The 19,683-nt window shown below is 49.4% G+C and overlaps 1 protein-coding gene across 5 annotated transcripts in view; it reads left to right on the top strand.

Moving 5' to 3' along the window:
- The window catches only part of ADAMTS16 (ADAM metallopeptidase with thrombospondin type 1 motif 16), a 160,950-nt gene extending 144,441 nt beyond the window's left edge, over positions 1-16,509 (top strand). For all 5 annotated transcript variants that reach the window (XM_066360797.1, XM_066360795.1, XM_066360800.1 and 2 more), the window contains 5 exons: positions 2,485-2,686; positions 2,845-3,039; positions 5,397-5,621; positions 14,384-14,531; positions 15,267-16,509. In XM_066360797.1, coding sequence (XP_066216894.1) covers positions 2,485-2,686; positions 2,845-3,039; positions 5,397-5,621; positions 14,384-14,531; positions 15,267-15,382 — 886 coding nt within the window. In that variant the 3' untranslated portion in view covers positions 15,383-16,509. The remainder of the gene's footprint in view (positions 1-2,484; positions 2,687-2,844; positions 3,040-5,396; positions 5,622-14,383; positions 14,532-15,266) is intronic.
- The last annotated feature ends 3,174 nt before the right edge of the window (positions 16,510-19,683 follow it).

Below are 19,683 nucleotides of genomic sequence, written 5' to 3'. Positions count from 1 at the left end.
AAAACTTTCTATTGCAGGGATTTGGGTAATTTTCTTAGATACTTAATAGATTTGGTTCAGGAGAAACCTTGGTGTAAAATAGTTCAAGGCTTCCACAAATGTAAGGAAGTGAACTCAGCCTAAGACACAGGGACACAGCAGGGCTGGGTGAGGCCACTTCTGTCTCCGGCCAAGAAGCCCTATCAGTTTCCCTCTCCTTCCACCACTGATTTGTCCTGAGAACTTTCAGAAGAGTCCAGAACTTGGTTCTGCATACCAGACCCAGTTGAGAACTTGAGGAATGACATCGGTCATTTTGCTGGAAACCGTGGCAGGGCAGTACACCTGGAGATGGCACAGCCTCAGGGTGGGCCCGGCAGTCCGGGAGCACAGCACCCAATCCTTTTTCCTGTTTCCTTATTTGCATATGCACATAGCTCAGTCCATGCCATGAAACAGAATCTGAAAATAGGTTTACAAAAGCTTTGCAGTATAGGAAAAATGCTTGTTCTAGACATTGAATTTTCAAAATGCTGAATTTAAAGTTGCATATACTATTTGTTTTCAGTCATGTTGAAAATATTTATATTTACAGAGAGTAAGCATGCACCAGGAACAAATGTGAAGGACTATGCACAATGGTTATCTCTGGGTAGTTTGTGTCTTTTTCCTGATGATTTTCTCCGTGTAACTCTGGCTCCCACACTTCAGTCCTCCCGACAGCTCTCCCATTGCTATGAGTGTCTCCGACCGTGCGTTCCGGCTGCTGCTTGGGCCCTTCAGCCCGAGTGTGAGTGTTGGGGCTCTGAAGGGGGGAGGAGAAGCTCGTGGATGAAAGGGGGAAGCATCACAAGTCCTCCATTTTACCTCAAGACTCAAGAGAAGAATCACAGTTATATTAAGTCGTACTCAGAAATGCTGAAAAATAGAAGAGAAAATGTTTCTCTCTGCCCCCCCCCCCAACCCCTGATTCCTCTTCCCAGCCTTAGTCACAGTTGAGCCTCATGGGCTCTGCTGTCCCTGACGCCCCGTGGTGACTCACGACAATATTTTGCAGGGGCCTTGCTGGCCATTTGTGCCCTTGGATGTGGGTGGTCATGCTGTGCTGTCTAAAGAAAGATCTTGATTTCTCCTTTCCCTCCACTGGTTTTTTTTTTTTCCAAAACCACCAAGGTGAAGAGTCTAGGGCCTCTTAAGTTTTCTACAGAATTTTTAGTTTTTGCCTAAATGTCCTGAACAGAAGACAAATATAAGTTAAAATCATCATTATCTAAGAGTCTGAATGGCTGTCTCCTGGAAGGAGCCCCGGGCTTCCCAGCCAGATGCATCCTTGTTCCTGCACCACTGACCTCCGCCTTCTCTCCTGCCTCAGTGTCCCCCTCCTGAGGGTGTGTCGTCAGTCCTCCTATGTGTGGATGAGCTTATTGTACAAAGCCAGCAAACAGCAAATCCAAAACCCACCAGTGGTGCCATTGGCCTGAGCCTGGGCCCAGCTACATCCCACCTCTCTCACTTTGCCAACACACATGTTGAAAGAGAGAATTTTTATAACCAAAAAAAAAAAAAAAGAGGTTGCTTTCAGAGACAATAGTCTCAAGCTGCTAACAAACTGAAGGAAAGACTACCAGACATTATGAACTGCCAATTGGAATAATCACTTTTAAAGTCATCATACAAAAAGTACTGAACTGAACTGATCAAGCCTCTAGATCCAAGCACTAAATCAGAGGAAGTGCTGAGGACAGAGGAACATGTTAGTTGATACTACAGAGATGCAAGTTGCAAAATCCTCTAATCAGCAAAAAAACAAAACCAAACCAAAGCTATGGAAACTTAGTAAGGTGATCACTGCAGTTTCTATAACAAATAAAATGAATATAATAAAATAACATTAAGGACAAACGTATAGACTGAAAGAGAATAAAGACATCAGCCAATTGCAGAGTGGGAGCTTCAATGAGAGTCCGATTCAAACAAGCAGATTAAATTATGATATTTATGACAATCAGGAGTGGAATACAGAAAATAAAGTAGTATTACAAGATTGTCAATTTTTTTATATGTCATAATAATTTTATGTTAAAAAATGAAAAATTCTTATCTTTTAGAGATGCATATTGAAATAGTTATAGGTTGGAATTTGCTGTTGGGGGAGTGGAGCATAAGCTGATAATTGTTGACTATGTGTGGATAAGACATAGCCTTTATTTTTGTACATGTTTGAAGTTTTACATTTCAAAAAAAAACTAGAAGAAGAACAGACAAACTGTGTTAAAGAGAGTTATTTCCAAGCACAAACGGCCCTGAAAGCCAGGGCAGGGAGTCAAATGACAATCAAGAAAGCTAATCAGGAAGAGAGAAGCGGCTACGTTCAGGGGGAGGCCTCGGGGGCGACTAAAAATAACGCTGCACATGTAGACCATAGATGGGAAGTAACATCAGACATGGCCTTCCTCTCGCTAGGTGGCATCGTCCCTCACTGTAGGTCTCTCTGTCCCCTCCCAGTTGGTCCGTGGGGAACTGGAGTACATGCAGCAGGACGTGTGGCGGTGGAACACAGAGCCGAGTGGTCCAGTGCATGCGGCGAGCCCACTACAGATCAGAGCGAGTCTCGGCCAGCCTGTGCCCACAGCCTGGCCCCTCCAGCCAACAGGCCTGCCACTCCCAGAGCTGCCCGCCCACTTGGAGCACCGGGCCCTGGGCAGAGGTAACTCTGGCAGGGTGGATAGGGGGACGGGCAGCTGGTCCCCTCATGTGGAACACAGAGCTGGGTTCTCACCAGGTCTTGCAGGTTCTGTGGCCTGGTCCCCCAGGAACGTCTGATCCGTTCCCAGCTGGGAGCTGATACTTACTCTTCCTGTGCAGTGTTCGCGATCCTGTGGGAAGGGATGGAGGAAGAGGTTCGTGGCCTGTAAGAGTACCAACCCCTCAGCCAGGGCACAACTGCTGCCCGACAGCCTCTGTAGCTCGGAGCCCAAACCCAGGACTCATGAAGCCTGTCCGCTTAAGCGCTGCCACAAGCACAGGAAGCTGCAGTGGCTTGTGTCTGCCTGGTCCCAGGTAGGTGGTCTTGGTCCCAGGTAGGATTCAGATAGATGCGCCTGGTCCAGACAGAACTAGATAGACCAGTTCTCATCTTGGGGCTGCTATCTCTTCACCTGGTTTCACTACTTCCCTCTCTTCCTCCTCCTTCACCCCTTCTTCCTCTATCTCTGCCCCCCCCCCCCCATTCAAGACACTAGGAGCTTCAGCAAACCTCAGGGTACTTCATTCCCAGACACGTTCTTCATCTTCTAGATCTTGTCCTTGGACAGACCACCCAGTGGCATTCACAAAGGTGGTGCTGAGAAGAGGATGAGGGATGAACAAGATACAAGAGTGAGAGTAGGGGACATTCTTCATGCTGACAGTGGGGTCATGGGGTCGCATCTAACCCCAGAACAGCTGCAGTCAATTCCCAAGAGGTACTTGTGCAATACAGAGCAAGAGGAGAATGCATTATCTTGGAAAAGACAGAGGACCTTGTCCATGAACAGTTCTCAGTTGGGGGGAAGAAATTGCTCATGCTGGGTTTGCTTTAATCAATGCCTTGTATCACTGAAGGCCAGGAAGCCTCCTTATTTGTACTCTTAGGGAACTTCCCTGGCCCTACTATGCTGGGACTAACAGAAGTTTGGAGAGTTGAGGGTTTTATGCCTGGCGATGGCCCAGTTGAGGGCTGATACAGCCTGAGGGTGCAGACAGAGCTGCCTCTCTTCCAAGCACAGCCTCCCACACCAAGGAGGGGCACTGGGGCATGTGCAGAGGCTGCCTGAGGAGTATGTTAGAAGCTTTTTAATCGCCCTGTGCTTGTGCTTCAACTTGGAGGAGGAGGTGTCAGGAAACCCCAGAAGGACATCAGAAAGCTAATATATAACAGAATGAGAGCAACACCCCACAGAGTGGGAATGGGTATTGAGAGAGCCCTTCTGTAACCCGAGAGCTATCTGTCTGTGTTTCTGCAGCACCTGTGGACAGAAAACCCCTCACTCCCTGGCCCTGAGCTACTCGGGGACAGATAGAGGGTCTCAGTCCAGCCCACATCTGGAATGGTGCCTTAATCAGGATGGGACATGAATCAATCAATAAAGGGGTGGCTATGCCAAGCAGGCCTTTTAATCCCATTTAGACCCTGTTTCAGTTTGCTACTGAAAAACAAACAAACATAGTTGCTCACTGAAGCAAGCCTGCCATGGCTAAGGAAGAACACCAGGTTCTCTCACCTGGGACATAGGAACGTCAGTCAGTATTGCCCAGAACCAAACCACACTGTCCTTAGGAGGCCAAGTGCATAAGAAGGAAGGGACATGAACTGTATAATCTGTGGGCGGTGTCCAGGTGGAAAGTCATTGCTGTGAATATTTAACAGGTGCACATACATCTTACATACACATGCACCCCCACACAGACCCAGCTTTTCTCAGTCATGGCCGCAGCAAGTAACTGAGAGTAGTCTTCCAGCCATCTCCGTATTAGCATCAGGACACCTACAAAGCACGCCTATAAGCCTTGCCTGCGGGTGGGAGTGTGAGGTCAGAACCTGGACAAGTGTGGTCATCCAGGATCCTCTACTTGGGCAACCTGCAGACACTGCACAATAGATGGAGTCACCCATCGGACTCAGTGTCACCCACTCCTCCAGCTCAGGCCAGCAACTCTGGACCCTGGGACCTCTCTCCTGAGACCCTCTGAGTCTGGCCAGCCCTCTGGCACACCAGTGTTCCTTGTCCCCCTGTGTCTTCCTTATGCAACCTGCAGATACCGCCTCTGCCCGGCCCCCCCGGTTTGCCGAGGACCCATTCTGCACATGCCGGGCTGTCCCACAGCAGTGACGGCTCAAGCTTGTAGCACACCTCTATGGGGAACAAATGGATTTGCTCCTCGCGTGTGCTTGCTCTCCTCAGGGGAGCACTAGGCTTCCTGGGGAAGATTTGTGAACCTGGCTTTCCTCCGCCTGTCCCTGCTTTAGGGTCCCTCTTCACACTGCAGTCAGGTGGCATTAGCTCACGGAGCTCTGGGGTTCACGTCATGACTTGTGTGTTAAATTTCAGTGTATCCCAATGTCAGTTACACCCCAATATTTTGGTATCCCAGTGTAATGGTAACTTCACTATCAGTTTCTTCATGGATTTGATTGCTTTGCCCTTACTAATGCCCCCAAACTCTAGGCCATTATGGCTTCAAGTTCTTCTTTTCTTTTAATGATAGAGTCTGTAATGCCTTTGAAATGCCAGTCAAGTTCACTGAATGTTTACACGTGTGTAAATGTTCAAGCTGAAATAATGAGGAGAGAGTTTGACTTGAAGAATTTGTAAAGGAGATAACCACCACAGAAGAAGTATTTTTCACTCACATCTTTCGTTTTCTTTTGTTTTTAGTGCTCTGTTACATGTGAAGGGGGAACACAGAAAAGATTCTTAAAATGTGCCGAAAAGTACATTTCTGGGAAGTACCGGGAGCTGAGCTCAAAGAAGTGCCTGCACTTGCCGCAGCCTGACCTGGAGGTGGAACGCGCCTGCGCCCTGTTTCCCTGCCCCAAGCACCCCTTGTTTGCTGCTGCGGGCTCCCAGCAGGCCAGCTGGTTTGCCTCACCCTGGTCTCAGGTAGGGGCCCCGCTTCTGACCTGGGCAGCTGGCTCAGGTGGGGAGTTTCTACTAAGTAGTTCCTGACCCTTCTCTCCAGAATGTGCAGGTGCCTGTGTTTTGGGTTTTACCTGTGGCTTTCCAAAGAGGATGGTGTCCAAAAGTAATGGAATCTTTTAGAGCACATGTTCTTTGCTCTAAATCGTCACCCAATTAAGCATTGGAAAATACAATGTTTTGGGTAAAAACTGGGCAGAATTCCCCAGAAATGAGTGAATTAGGAAGAAATTACAAATAAGTAGGTGGTTGTGAGATTGTACTAGGTTTGTTACAAATTAAGTGAGAAGAGCATTCAGGACACCCTAGAATTGTCCCATCCTGCCTGAGGCTCAGACTAAGGCAGTCTACGCCCACAGGATTGTTCTTAGGGCCTTCGGGATCCCACCTCCCTCCTCCTTCCACACTTCTTTCAACTCTAAGGAGAACTTCACTGTTACTATTGTTAACTCACCCTCCTTCCTCGGCCTGTTTTCTGCCTTGGATTCTTGGCAGCCCCTGCACTGCACTCCGTCCCTTCTCTGCCTGTGGCTCTGCTCTTCTGCCCGTAGTTTCGGATTTCTCCCTGTCCCAGGCCCACACCCTCACTCCTCTGGCTCCTGCTGCTATTTCTGCTCTCTACTCCTTGGAGTTGACCCTCATCAGAGGGGTGCCAAGGGATGACCCTTCCTAACCCATCCCAGCTGACCAAACCTGGACCACCTGCACTGTTTGCTTCTCTCAGGAGGGGGCGCTTTGCGTAACCTGTCCCTATAGGGAGGGGAAGGGAACATTTTCTGATTTTCTACTTTCCTTCTACTTTGCACAGTGGAGGTTCCATCTCTAACTTTCTCCTCCTTTCCGAAGAGATAAAGGTGGAGAGAGAGTGATGTAGTGTGGGGTGGTCACCAGCTTGTGTGTCCCCTTCTGCCAAGCCCATCTTGCAGAGGGTCCTTGAAATTGTACTCTTGTTCCTGGAAGGTACTCTTGGATTCTCTACTGGAAGCCTCACTACCATGCACAGCAATAAAGGCAGGACAATGGCTAACACCTGCTAGGAGCCCCTCCCCACCCCACGGCTGGCATTGTGCTAAGTATTGTAAGGTTCTCAACTCATTTATCCTTCCCAGCAGCACTATGATGGAGATAACATTATCATCCCATTTCACAGAAGAAGAAACTGAGGCTCAGAGAGTCTAGTGAGAGGCCGAAGCTGACCCTCTCAGTGGGGCCCACGCATATCATGTGGTTTCAGCCTATAATCACTATGTACCTATCCATGGTCTTGACTGCTTAGCCTGACCCTGGGGGTGCCCTCCACTGTCCCACCCCACTCTGGGCAGCAGAACACGGACAAAGTCAGAGCCCATTGTCATTATGGATGCATAGGCAAAATGTTGGCTTCTAAAAGGCAAATTAAAATGATGTCATGCACAGCCACAAACTTCTGGATTCCCACCTTATAAACGCCTGGTCCTTGGCCAGGATCTAAGAACCATATCAGGTAACATTTGCCCCAACACCCAAAGTCAAATCCTGAGTTTATCAGCTACACAAGGGTGTCATACCACCAAATTGTCCTGTCATAAGCATCCTCTCAAGGCCCCCAAGCTGGGCCTTTGATTCCAGCAGCTGATCCCAAAGAGCACTGGACTAATGTATGTCTTTTTTCACTTCTAAAGGAAGTTTCAAGGGTCTTTGTCTCTTCACAAAAATATTTCTCAGAAGATCAGTTCAGTGCCTCATGCTATAGAAATGACCCAGCTGGCAGCCTATGTCACATTTTTTCCTGCCCCCAAACTTGTCCCTGCGTGGACAGAGACTGCTTTTCCTGTCCTCCAGTTTGCCCATTCACAAACTCATCATGTCAAGCCTTCCCTTGGGCCTGTACTAAGTAGGGGGTGACTCCAAACTCTTAGCACAACCAGCCCATGCCACTAAGAATGGGGGTGCTCCAGGGAATGTGCTCTACACCCCAAGTTCACCCAGGGAAGAGGCCCTGAGGTTCTGTACTAAAAGGAACATGGGTAAAAAACAGATTCTGAAGCAGAGACTCATTCTCATGCTGGATTCATACTCTGTCCATCCTCCAGCTAGTGACCATCCGTGATCAAAGCTGCCCACTTAAACATGAGCTTCTAGAAAACAGATATGGTCACAAAATAACCATTAAGACTGTTTGCCCAGAGATTGCTTTGTGACAGATATTATGCTAAATGTTTTACATGTAAGTTCTGTATATTTGCATATGTGTGTATATATATTCGTACATTGTATATATGTGTGTGTGTGTGTGTGTGTATGTGTGTGTAAAATATAGTTATAGCTTCCTGTGCCTATGAGGGCACCTAGCCCATACTAAGTATTCGGGGGGGGGGGCGGTAGCCACTTCTTATTCTTTTTTAGAGTTCTTTTATCTCCCAGCACAAAGCACACACTTGTCTCAGGGTTTTATGATTCCATTGTCCCTTGATATTGCATGCTTTCAAGAGACCCATGTGCAGTGGTTTCATCTTTAAAATCCAAAGACAATGCTTGCTTATTAACCACTTGCTTCCTTCCTGCCTGTTCATGAAAACAAAGGCCCATCTCACATGGCTAGTGTGTGATAGACGTGTGTGTGTGTGTGTGTGTGTGTGTGTGTGTGTGTGTGTCTGGTCACCCAAGTTGTCCGCTGAGTATGTGAGCCTGATCAGGTGAGGGTGAGGAGCCCCCGAGAAGGTAGAAGGAATGTGGGGCGAGCTCATTAAAAGTTGTCTATGGTTTTCTTCCCAGTCAGGCTGCTATGTCCCCAGCCCCACAAAACCTGTAGCTAAGTTATATTTGGGTAAAATTTTGTTAAGGATTGAGAATTCTTGCTATTGACCGGCCAACTGGACAAGCCACTCCATCGGCAAGGACATCAGTGTTCATTATTAGAAATCAATGCTTTCGAGGGGCAGGTGCTTGCTGAGCATTCCAGCCAGGGTCCAGGCACAAAAAGTGACTGGAAGGTTGAGCCAAATGTCAACTGATAGTCAATGAGGCCAATTTAGTGCCAACAGGAATCCCCAGTTTGGGGTGGGGTGAAGAAAGAAACATGATTTAGAGCAAAACAGCTCAATTGTGATATAGCAGTGCTGTGGAATAGCTCAATTGTGATACAGCAAGGATGTGAAGGCAGCACGGCAGTGAGGAGGCCTTGCAGCAAGCCCCTCTCATGCTATACAGCTCTGCTCTCCTCCTCAATGGTCTGCTCCGCCCTGCTCTGGTGAGACATCTTCAGTGTTTCAGCTCAGCCAAGGACACAGTCTCCACTATTAATAGAAAGGAGAAGTGTGTTCTCTGAGCCAGAGGGGAGCTGGCTTATATACACAGAAGTACCCAACCCTGGTCCCTGATTGGTCTCTCTTCATGCAGATGAGGATTCCAAATCCTGGTAATTTGATTAGTCTAAAAGGCACTGTCCTGATTGGTTAGAATAGAGCCACTCTGATTGGTTGAAGCTACACAGCTTTGATTGGATGGGAAAAGTCTCAGTCCTATTGGTTGAAATAAGACTCCAGGAACTCATTTATAAGGACTGGTTTAGCTAGCAGAAACAGAGTGCATGCAGACAGTACAGCACCAACTTCTCCATGCAGTTTGTGTGAGAGACTACTAGGCTCTGTGTTTTTAAATTTGAGCCCAGTTAGCCACCAGGGACCTTTCTTAGTAGGTGTCTTGTTTTCTCAAGGTTCACATGGGCAACCTGTTATAACTACATGAGCTTAGTGAGACTGGACCATTGGCCCCTGACTGACCAGATCTCCCACCACCTGAGCCTCACCTCAGGGGTTTCCTCATCCTCCAGGCCTGAGCCTGTCTCCACCTGGAGGGCACCATACATGCTTTATGATCCATCTTTCATTCTTCTGGATGCAAAATACCTTTTCTGGCATGGAGAAACTTGCCCTCAGAACCTCCACAAGAAAACAACCTATTCTGCCTACATCTTGCTTTCAGACTTCTGGACTCCTCATGAACTTCAGAGTCGTTTCTGTTATTTTAGTCCACCAAATTTGTAATCATTTGTGGCAGCAGCCCCAGGAAACAAACACAAGTGGTTGTATCTTAGTCCAATTGTGTTTTATTCAAACACTTTCCCCCCAGAAGGGAAGAGCTGTGTCTTAACTTCAGATTCTTCATGGCCCCGGGCTGTGAGGACCACAGGCAGGTGCAGATAGGAGCTGAATCTGAGAATACCATGGTCCCTGCCTCCACCAGGACTTTTCTAGCAGGAAAAATGTGGGGCTCAAAGGGGAGACCTCAAGGCTCTGTGCCTCCCAGTCACCTGCTGCCAGGAGTGGCCAGGAGGTGGTGGGGTGCTTGCCCTTCTAGTCTTGGCTTTGCCGGTTGTTCACAGACCAGGGTCGTCCCGGCTCCGCATGCACTCTCACTCAGGAAGCTGCCCACACGTACTAACCAACAATCGTCTCAGGTAAACCCTACTCTGACTGGGAAACTGAAATGAACAAATGTGACAGAGCTAAAAATAACACATAATTATTGTCTTTAATTCAAAACAGAACAAACAAATATTTATCAGAACCAATTTAATATATCATGGAATCTTTTTCATTGTTAGCTAAACTTTTACTAGAATAAAGTCAGTTCAAGGTCCTGGCCGGTTGGCTCAATGGTAGAGCATCGGCCTAGTGTGTGGAAGTCCCGGGCTTGATTCTCATCCAGGGCACACAGAGAGACACCCATCTGCTTCTCCACCCCTCCCCCTCTCCTTTCTCTCTGTCTCTCTCTTCCCTTCCCGCAGCCAATGGAGCAAAATTGGCCTGGGCACTGAGGATGGCTCCACAGCCTCTGCCTCAGGCGCTAGAATGGCTCTGGTTGCAATGAAACAACACCCCAGATGGGTAGAGCATCGCCCCCTGGTGTACATGACAGGTAGATCCCGGTTGGGTGCATGCTGCCTCCCCCCTGCTTCTCACTTCAGAAAAATAAAAAAAATAATAAAAAATAAAAAAATCAGTTCAAAATCCCCTCTAAATTATGCCCCTGTGGTAATTGTGTCAGAGCTCTGGTCATGTCTCTGTGAGTTCAGGTTTGGCTATTTATCAACCAGCTTCCTAAAAGTCATGACATCCAGCCTGGCCACAGCCTTTCCTCTTGTCCCTTGGCCGTAATTCCTGATCCCAGGCTCTGAGTCCTGCAGAAATAACCATTCCCTCAGACCTTGGGGAGGAAGAGGTACACTTTTCACAGACCTTATGTATTGACCTTGGCTTATGTTCCAGCTCTACCATGGTCTGATTGTCTCCAAACCTGACATAGCTTTTGTATTTAGAAATATATGAATCCCTCCCCAAAATGTTTTCAAATTAGGATTTTTTTAAATTTAAATTATTGGAGCAAGGGACATTTGAACTATATCCTTTGCAAGCATTTCCTACTTAAAATGAACAAAAAGGCCCTGGCCTGCTGGCTCAGTGTTAGAGCTTTGGCCCAGTGGTGGATGTCCCAGGTTCAATTCCCAGTCAGGGCACCTGGGAGAAGTGACAATCTGCTTCACCCTTCCCCTTTCTTTCTCTTTCTCTCTCTCCCTCTTTCTCCTCTCTCTCTCTCTCTCTCTCTCTATCTCTCTCTCTATCTCTCTCTCTATCTCTCTCTTCCTCTCCCACATCCATGACTCGATTGGTTCAAGCTCATCATCCCTGGGCACTGAGGATGGCTCCATGGAGCCTCCACCTCAGGCAGTAAAAATAGCTCCGTTGCGAGCATGGCTTCAGATGGGCAGAGTATGGCCCCAGACAGGGTTGCCTGATGGGTTCTGGTCAGAGCATATATAGGACTCTATCTCTCTATCTCCTCTCCTTTTACTTGGAAAAAGAAAAAATAATAATAATAAAGAAAGAAATTGTCAAAATTATCAATAGCTTCAAATGTTTCCCTTTAATTTTCTTCTGAGAACACAGTCTGTCTAGGGAGATGAGCTAAGGAGTCGAGTGGAGTGGTTTGGGGGCAGGGGCTTTGCCTCCTGTCCCTAGAGAAGCATGAGTGGGAGACAAATAGAGGCCTCTCCCCAAAACTATCATCTCTGTCAATGAGGATGCTGCGGCTCCTACAACCAGTTCCCCACCCTCTAGCTGCCAAGCAACTCTACTCAATTTGGAGACTCCCAGCAAATTTACAAAGGGGAAAATAATATTCATCAGTATTTAATTTCAACCAAAACAAAACAACCTAAAACCTGTCTGTAAGAGCTTTGACCAGTCTGAAATGCTCAATCTGTTTGTCTAATAAGTCATTTTTATCATGCACTGCCTGAAGTTTTTAGCCGATATGATTCATCTATTATGATCTGAGACTAACTTTTGGGGAGTGATAACTCTTACAGCTGTGTTTGTCAGAAGCACTTGTACCCAGGACTCTGTGCCCTCAGACTGTGGGAAATTGTCAGGCCTTAATGCGTGGCCAGTGCCTGGCTGAACTTTGCCCCCAGACAGATTTATTCTTGTAACAGTATAAAGACTGTGGTTCTATGTTTGATCTGCAGGGTTTCTGTTAATTGTAATGGCTTTGCTTATCATCAAATTTAATGGTTTGTCACCTGGTAGGACTGATTTCCATTATATGGGTCATTTGGGTTTAGGGATGGGTGGTTCACATTTTAATTTGGGCTGGGAATGGCTTAAGTGGGAACACCTGTTAGACTGTCTGACTAAAGGACGACAGTGACCCTCAAGGCAATGCACAGAAAGTTTCAGTCCCTCGACAAGATGACTTGTTAAAATGTCTGCAGTCAGGACAGATATGGGCTCTATGGACCGCTGTTCATAAATTTAAATCAAACTGAATTCAGTCCTAAAAGGACAAAGAAACATGGAACAAGTGGTTTATATTCACCACTCAGAATCTAGTCTCTAACACAGTACCTGCTAAGGGAGCCGAGTGATTTCTACCTGTAAATAAATGAATCAACGATGACAAGAATCAAACCCATGTTAATTGTTTGGGCACTGTTGATGTGATGACACATGGTGGCCAGGTCTCCTGATTTCTGATTGAGGCAAAAGGCTCTTAGCAAGAATGGAATTTCTCCCTAGCTGCTGATTATGAAAGAAATTCAACTCCTGAGGGGGAGGCCTTGTGGACACCTGCAGGGCTGGACGTGACTAAGGCAGTCTGGAGCAGATGAAGATGTCTTAATGTCTTATTTGCTTCATCAGTAAAAATAAAGGCCTTTCTAAGTAAGAGGCAACAAACACTTTTTTTTTAGGTCAGTAAGAATAGCTCTTCGGAAATCACTGATTCAGGCAGAAACCCTAATAGTGTTCTGATTAGGAGGTGAAGTCAAGGGGTATTTATGATAATGGGAAGAGGAACAATGACATCAATCAAAAGAAGGCATTTTTATCGGTGCAGATACCATAACATAATGACAATAATTCTAAATAACGTTTTAATTTTCACACCAGTAGTGTACAATCTATTGGTCTAAATATCTGTTTTCTTGTTACCTTCGCAAAGAATTCCTCGGGACACAGAGGTGCTTCAAGCCCATTCCAAGGGTTATTTTGTCCCTTATTTAACATTCCACAGTTTGAGACATAAACATGCAAGGCAGTTGCTCTGGCATGGCAGCTCCAGCTCCATTTTGGTGTGGCTCCGTTTCTTTATTTATTTTGACAGTCCCTACCAGCAGGGGCTTTAAAAAGCCACTCAGCAAGTCTCTGATTGCAGCAGGTCGTGAATGAAGAGAGCAGCAGGGATGCACCTGGCTGCTCACTTCCAGGCCAGTGTCTGCTGTGCACCAGCCCTGGGCTGCTGCCTTAATGCACTCCACTGGGGTTCGGATGCACTCTCCTGTAAGTCTGGCAAGCATCCTGAGTCTTGATGTTCCCAGTACTGAACAGCTTCATTTTTGCATTTTAAAGCAGCCGCTTAGCTTACCCACCATGCACTGGGACTTCTAATCCTATCTTCCTGCAGGTGCTCCTTAATTGCCTACATTCTTAACATTTTTGAACCAGTGGCCTAGTTTAAGCACAGTTAACATAATTCAGTCTAAAGTTTGAGTTGCTTTCTTTTGGACAGATGGATTGCTGCAGTTTGGGGTTCCCCTGCTTTCTGATCGCTGCTCTCCTGATTTCTTACACAGTAGATTTCAGATGACCCACTCGTATGTTCTGGGTGTGCACCTGGCCAGCTAGAGGAAGGTTCTCTAGCCATGTTGCGCATTCTCTAGCTCTGGGATCGGTCTGTCTTAGGCTCCGGAGCCTCGGTGTCCAAGAACAACACCACTGGGAGGATGTGCATGTTGTAGCAAAATAAAGCCAGAAAAGTGGTACTGCCACTTCCAGGCGTCCAGAGTCCATGAACTTTGGGTCTAGAAGGATTTAGTCTTATCAAGTCTCTGTGGGAGTTGGCTTGTCAGGAGCACCAAAGGGATGGCTTGGCGATAGCATCCGTGAAGGGCACTGTTTCCTTCCTGCCAGGCCCACAGCCCAGACAGGTCCAGGGAACAATGCTCTATCCCCAGATGTGTGCCCGTTTCTTAGTGTCCACCAGCCCACGGACGACTCAAGCACATTTTGAACTTCTGGGTACCTCTCCCTTTTGTTCCTACCTGGATTAATCCAGAATTTGGTCAGCCACCCACCATCATAGAGAGAGATCACCTTGAGGAGTCTGGGTGGAGGGGACACTGGGAAGAGAGGAGTGCTCTGAAACTGGAGCACCCCTGGTGACTGTCATGCACGTGTTTCTCTCAGTGCACGGCCAGTTGTGGCGGCGGCGTGAAGACCAGGTCTGTGCAGTGCCGGGCAGGGGGCCGGCCGGCCTCGGGCTGCTTTATCCACCAGAAGCCTGAAGCCTCCCTGGCCTGCAACACTCACTTCTGCCCTGTCGCAGAGAAGAAAGGTGAGTGCCAGGAGCCCCTGGGCTCGGCCTTGGCATGTTGGGGGGGGGTGCTGTCTCTGGAGTGGGAGGGCCTGAGGAAGTTGGGGTCTTAGACTTAGAGAGTCCTAGACTTCAGGCCTTAGCTCTGCTACACCTTCTCTCCCTTTCTATCCCCTGTTCCGGTTTTCCCATAAAACGGCCCTCATTTCTAACACCTCCCCAGAAGTGACATTGATGGCAGTGAATTTTAAGTCTAGCTTTAAGAAAGCAGATGTCTTTTCCTGTTCCAGTGCTGTTCACTTTATTCATAGGTGAGTTACCCAGAGCTCACCTTGTCTGTTGTTGCTGTCAGACACCCTCCTCGGGCACAGGCCCTCTGGTGCCTGTGCGGAGACCAGCAGCCTGTCTCTGGAGGCTTCCTGGAGGGGAGAACAAGCTGGGCAGAGCCTGTGCACTGGCTCAGTCAGAGAGTCAGATGACCGAACTTCCGTCGCCATAGAGCCTGTTGTCTCAGGGATGAGTGGTTGAGTGAGTGGGATTAGCACAAGATGAAATTTGAGTTTTTCTGGGACCTTCTAGGAGGAGCCTTATAAAAACAGCAGGTTACACATGGCCCCCTTTGACCTAAAGAGCTGCCCTCCCTCAGCAGCTTCAAGACAATGACAAATTTACCTTGATTTGCTAGCGGGCTTATCAGCTTTTGGCACTGGTCGTGGCACGGGGACGTTGACTAACCTGGAGTGTGCCCGTTTGCAGACGCCTTCTGCAGAGACCTGCTGCACTGGTGCTCCCTGGTGCCCCAGCACGGCATGTGCAGCCACCCGTTCTACGGCCAGCAGTGCTGCGAGACCTGCTCCAAATCCAACCTGTGAGTCAGTCGGGCTCTCTCCCAGGGCCGAGAAAAGTACCTGTTTTCAGCACCATTGAGCTGTACGGTCCACAGGAGAATGTGTCCAAGGAAGATGGAAGCTGAAGAAGAAAAACTGTTAGCTGTTAGGCTCTCTGCGCGCACGCGGGCGTGTGTGTGTGTGTGTGTGTGTGTGTGTGTGTGTGTGTGTACCTGTGTACACACCAGCGCATGCTGTCGTGCTGGGCTGCAGCCTGGCGGCAGGCAGCAGGGCCTCCTCTGCGGAACAGGTGCTCACCAGCGGCTGTATTTCAGCTCGATCAAGTCAGAAACACACATGGAGCTGAACTTGCTAAATGCTACATTTTGGTGCTTTGTAGAAGAAGGAAAGGCCACAAAATTAGGAATAAGTATGAAATATCTGCCACTAAGGATGCCGGCTTCCCTCCCACCTCGAATGTGCCCCACTAAGGTCAGAAAAAACCAGCCTTCAACCAGGAGAAGCAAGTGGCCCAGCCAGCTCCTGGCTGCGTTCCCAGCCCCCTGCTCATGCCCCAGCAACAGCTTCTCTTCCTAAGGACTTGGTGCTGTCACAGGAGCTGGATGCCGTCACTCAGGGGCACCGGCCTGCCCGGGAGAGGTTGGACTCTGTCTTGATTTGAGACTTTGCTTCTGGAAACAGGAAAAATGAAATTCCTGCTAAGGTGCTTTCTCCCTCTCAGGCTTATGTGCTGGAGGAGAGGATTTTATGTTTTCTCTTTCTCAGTTATTGACAAGTGAGCATTTCTATTTAAACCCATTTCTTAATGCTTTTCTTTTTTAAATGTCAGAATTACAGGTGATACCACGATTCGAGAATTGCTGCCTACACCCAATCCCTGCTATCCCAGGAAGGAGTGTGGGTGGTCCTTCTCGGACAGACACGCCAACACGATAAACTTAGAACCCACGCTTTGTTTTTGTGCCTTGTAAGGTTCTTCATATTCTTCCCCGTAACTGTTGGCTGTTTCTTTAAGAGCCCTTGGGAGAGGGAGCATTCATTTCGCACTGGGAAGGCTGCCCGGCTCCACCTCCTCCCCCACCCCCACGCAGCAGCATTCAGAATTGGGCACCTGGATATTTATATTTGCTGGAGGTTTATAATAAATTTTATATTGTACAGTGTGATTCTGAACTGCGCTTGATTCTTCACGAGGTCTGTATCTGGTACAGAGACTGGAAAGCTGTCTCAAAGAGATGGGGCTCTAGAGTCGGTAGAAAGTGTTAGAACTGGTTTGAGAAGATAGTGTCTCAAATGAGGTTGCAGAGAGATGGCTAGTGACCGGATATGGAGGCAGCAAATATGGGGGTGAGCAGCGCCCCTGGGGCCACCCAGCTTAGCTTAGTGACCACTTTTCTTTTTCGCCTTCTCCTGCAACCTGAGAGGCACGATTGATTAAAAGGTGACCCCTGACCTGTGATGCCCTCTTTGTAAGTCAGGCTTCTCCAGAGAAACAAAGCCAATGTGCTATAGAGAGAAAAAAAGGAGAGATTAAGTTTAAAAAACTGGCTCACATGATTATGGGGACTTAGTGTCCAGAGTCTGTACGGCAGGTGGCAGTCTGGGCACGGACCCCGTGCTGGGTGAAGTCACCTGTGTAAGCCTCTTGCTGTCCTGGAGCTCTGGGAGGGGCTCGCCGGTCTGCGGGGCCTCGGCCTGGCCCGTGCAGAGCTGCGGTCGCCTGCTCCCAGGCTCGGGACCCTGGGCTGTCCGTGCAGAGCTGCGGTCGCCTGCTCTCAGGCTCGGGACCCTGGGCTGTCTGTGCAGAGCTGCGGTCGCCTGCTCCCAGGCTCGGGACCCTGGGCTGTCCCTGCAGAGCTGTGGTCGCCTGCTCCCAGGCTCGGGACCCTGGGCTGTCCGTGCAGAGCTGTGGTCGCCTGCTCCCAGGCTCGGGGCCTCGGCCTGGCCCGTGCAGAGCTGTGGTCGCCTGCTCCCAGGCTCGGGGCCTCGGCCTGGCCCGTGCAGAGCTGTGGTCGCCTGCTCCCAGGCTCGGGGCCTCGGCCTGGCCCATGCAGAGCTGCGGTCGCCTGCTCTCAGGCTCGGGACCCTGGGCTGTCCGTGCAGAGCTGTGGTCGCCTGCTCCCAGGCTCGGGACCCTGGGCTGTCCGTGCAGAGCTGTGGTCGCCTGCTCCCAGGCTCGGGACCCTGGGCTGTCCGTGCAGAGCTGCGGTCGCCTGCTCTCAGGCTCGGGACCCTGGGCTGTCCGTGCAGAGCTGTGGTCGCCTGCTCCCAGGCTCGGGACCCTGGGCTGTCCATGCAGAGCTGTGGTCGCCTGCTCCCAGGCTCGGGACCCTGGGCTGTGCAGAGCTGTGGTCGCCTGCTCCCAGGCTCAGGACCCTGGGCTGTCCGTGCAGAGCTGTGGTCGCCTGCTCCCAGGCTCAGGACCCTGGGCTGTCCGTGCAGAGCTGTGGTCGCCTGCTCCCAGGCTCGGGACCCTGGGCTGTCCGTGCAGAGCTGTGGTCGCCTGCTCCCAGGCTCGGGACCCTGGCCTGGCCCATGCAGAGCTGTGGTCGCCTGCTCCCAGGCTCGGGACCCTGGGCTGCCTACTCCCAGTGCTCCGAAAATGTCTGGGGAGTCTCTTTTCATCAGAAATGAAAGGATTTTTCTCAACCTGAATTAGTTTCTCTTAAAAATGTTTGTCCCCAATATAGTATATTCATACATGCTGGGCCCTGACGCAGCTCAGTGAATTTAGTCCCTCCGAGGGATAACATCTCATCAGTCCCCTTACACTGAGGAAGCCAGGCCACAGTCCCACCTGGTACGGCAGGGCCAGACCCCAAAGCCAGCAGTTAGGCTCTAGTCTAACACATTTAGTCCCTCAGGCCTTCAATGTCTGGTTCCTAAAAGAATGGGGACACTGGAGGATGGGACAGCTCTTCACACTTCACCCCCGCCATGGTTTGAGACAACTTTGAGTTGACATTCCATCAGCACCCTTACTCCTCTGACAGAGTTGGAGGCTGCATGCGGGCCCAGGGCGACTTGTAGCCTGTTTAGTGAAATCAGAAAATCCAGGCATCGCTGGACAGGGGCCAGCACAGCCAGCGTCTCCCCCTCATTCTGTCCATCGTCCCAGGCTCTGAATGGCCAGTCACTGAGGCTGCAGGGCTGAGGGCAGAGGTCCCCCTGCCTTTCACCAGCCAGCATCACTGCTTCCACAGGGAGGCCCCACGTGACAAATGACAGCAACGGGGTGTATACAGCAGTTAGCCGGGAAGGAAATGAACCATTCAGAACAGCAGCACCATCTACCACACTTCCATGTGCCAGGCACTGTGCTTGCTTCTGTTTCTAACTAAGGCCCCTTTCCTGTGGTTCCTGCAGTCTCTCTGTCTTTATATTCACTACCTGTGTGGCCTTGGGCAAGTCACTTTACCTCTCTGGCTGTTGGGTTTGTTATATATCAATTAATTAGATCTTGCACATACCTCCAAAAGTCTAAGATGCTAGCCTTTCCATTTCCCTTGCTCTTATTAAACTAATACTTGACTGGAAGTCATGAATCAACCCTGAGAACAGAGCTAGCTAGGTAGAGAAAGTTCTGCTGCATGTTAGAAGTCAGACATAGAAGGCTCTGAGGATTTAAGGATTATTTTGGCTTGTTGAAATCCTTACACTCACAGACTCCCAGTGATGGCAGCGCTGAACCCATCTATAATTTTCCAAGAAACCAAGTGGGTAAATTCCCGGCCAGAGTGTCCAGGACTCTAACAGGAGCTATGCCCAGGCCCAGGTCCCTGCAGACTTGTCCTCACAGTGACCTTGCTTCCTTCCATGGTCATGGGTCCCAGCAGAGCCCCCTGGGCCTCCCACTGTGTCAGCATCCAGCCCATGACTCACAATGACAGGCATTTCTTCTTCTGACCTCAGGGGTTTGGATGGCTGGCCCAGGCAGCTGGCACCCCAGCTGGAGACTGAAAACCACAGAGGGTCTGTGGTGGGATTACAAATCATATGAGCTTTAATCTGAAGTCTGGACAGAGACTCCGCCACACCCGTGTGCCCGGGGACCAAGAGGCAAGAGAGCTTTGTGCCCTGGCTGGAACCCAGACTCCAACCCAGACTCCATGATCCCACCAGATGGACAGCCTGGAGCCTGGAGAGGGCAGGGAAACTCACTTCTGCCGGCTTTGCTTGCTCATCTGGTGATCAGCATCTGCCAGGGGCCAAAGAGAATAGGCCAGCCTCCTCAGGAAAATCAGGGCCAGCCCATCAAGACAGATGTGTGCACCACATTTGTCTTCAAGCTTTTCCCAAAAGACTCTGCACTGTAGTGACCATTA

This window comes from Saccopteryx leptura, chromosome 1 (genome assembly GCF_036850995.1).
Source record: "Saccopteryx leptura isolate mSacLep1 chromosome 1, mSacLep1_pri_phased_curated, whole genome shotgun sequence".
Taxonomy (NCBI): domain Eukaryota; kingdom Metazoa; phylum Chordata; class Mammalia; order Chiroptera; family Emballonuridae; genus Saccopteryx; species Saccopteryx leptura.
Note: the sequence above shows the minus strand (reverse complement) of the source record. Positions and strands in the feature narration are given on the sequence as shown.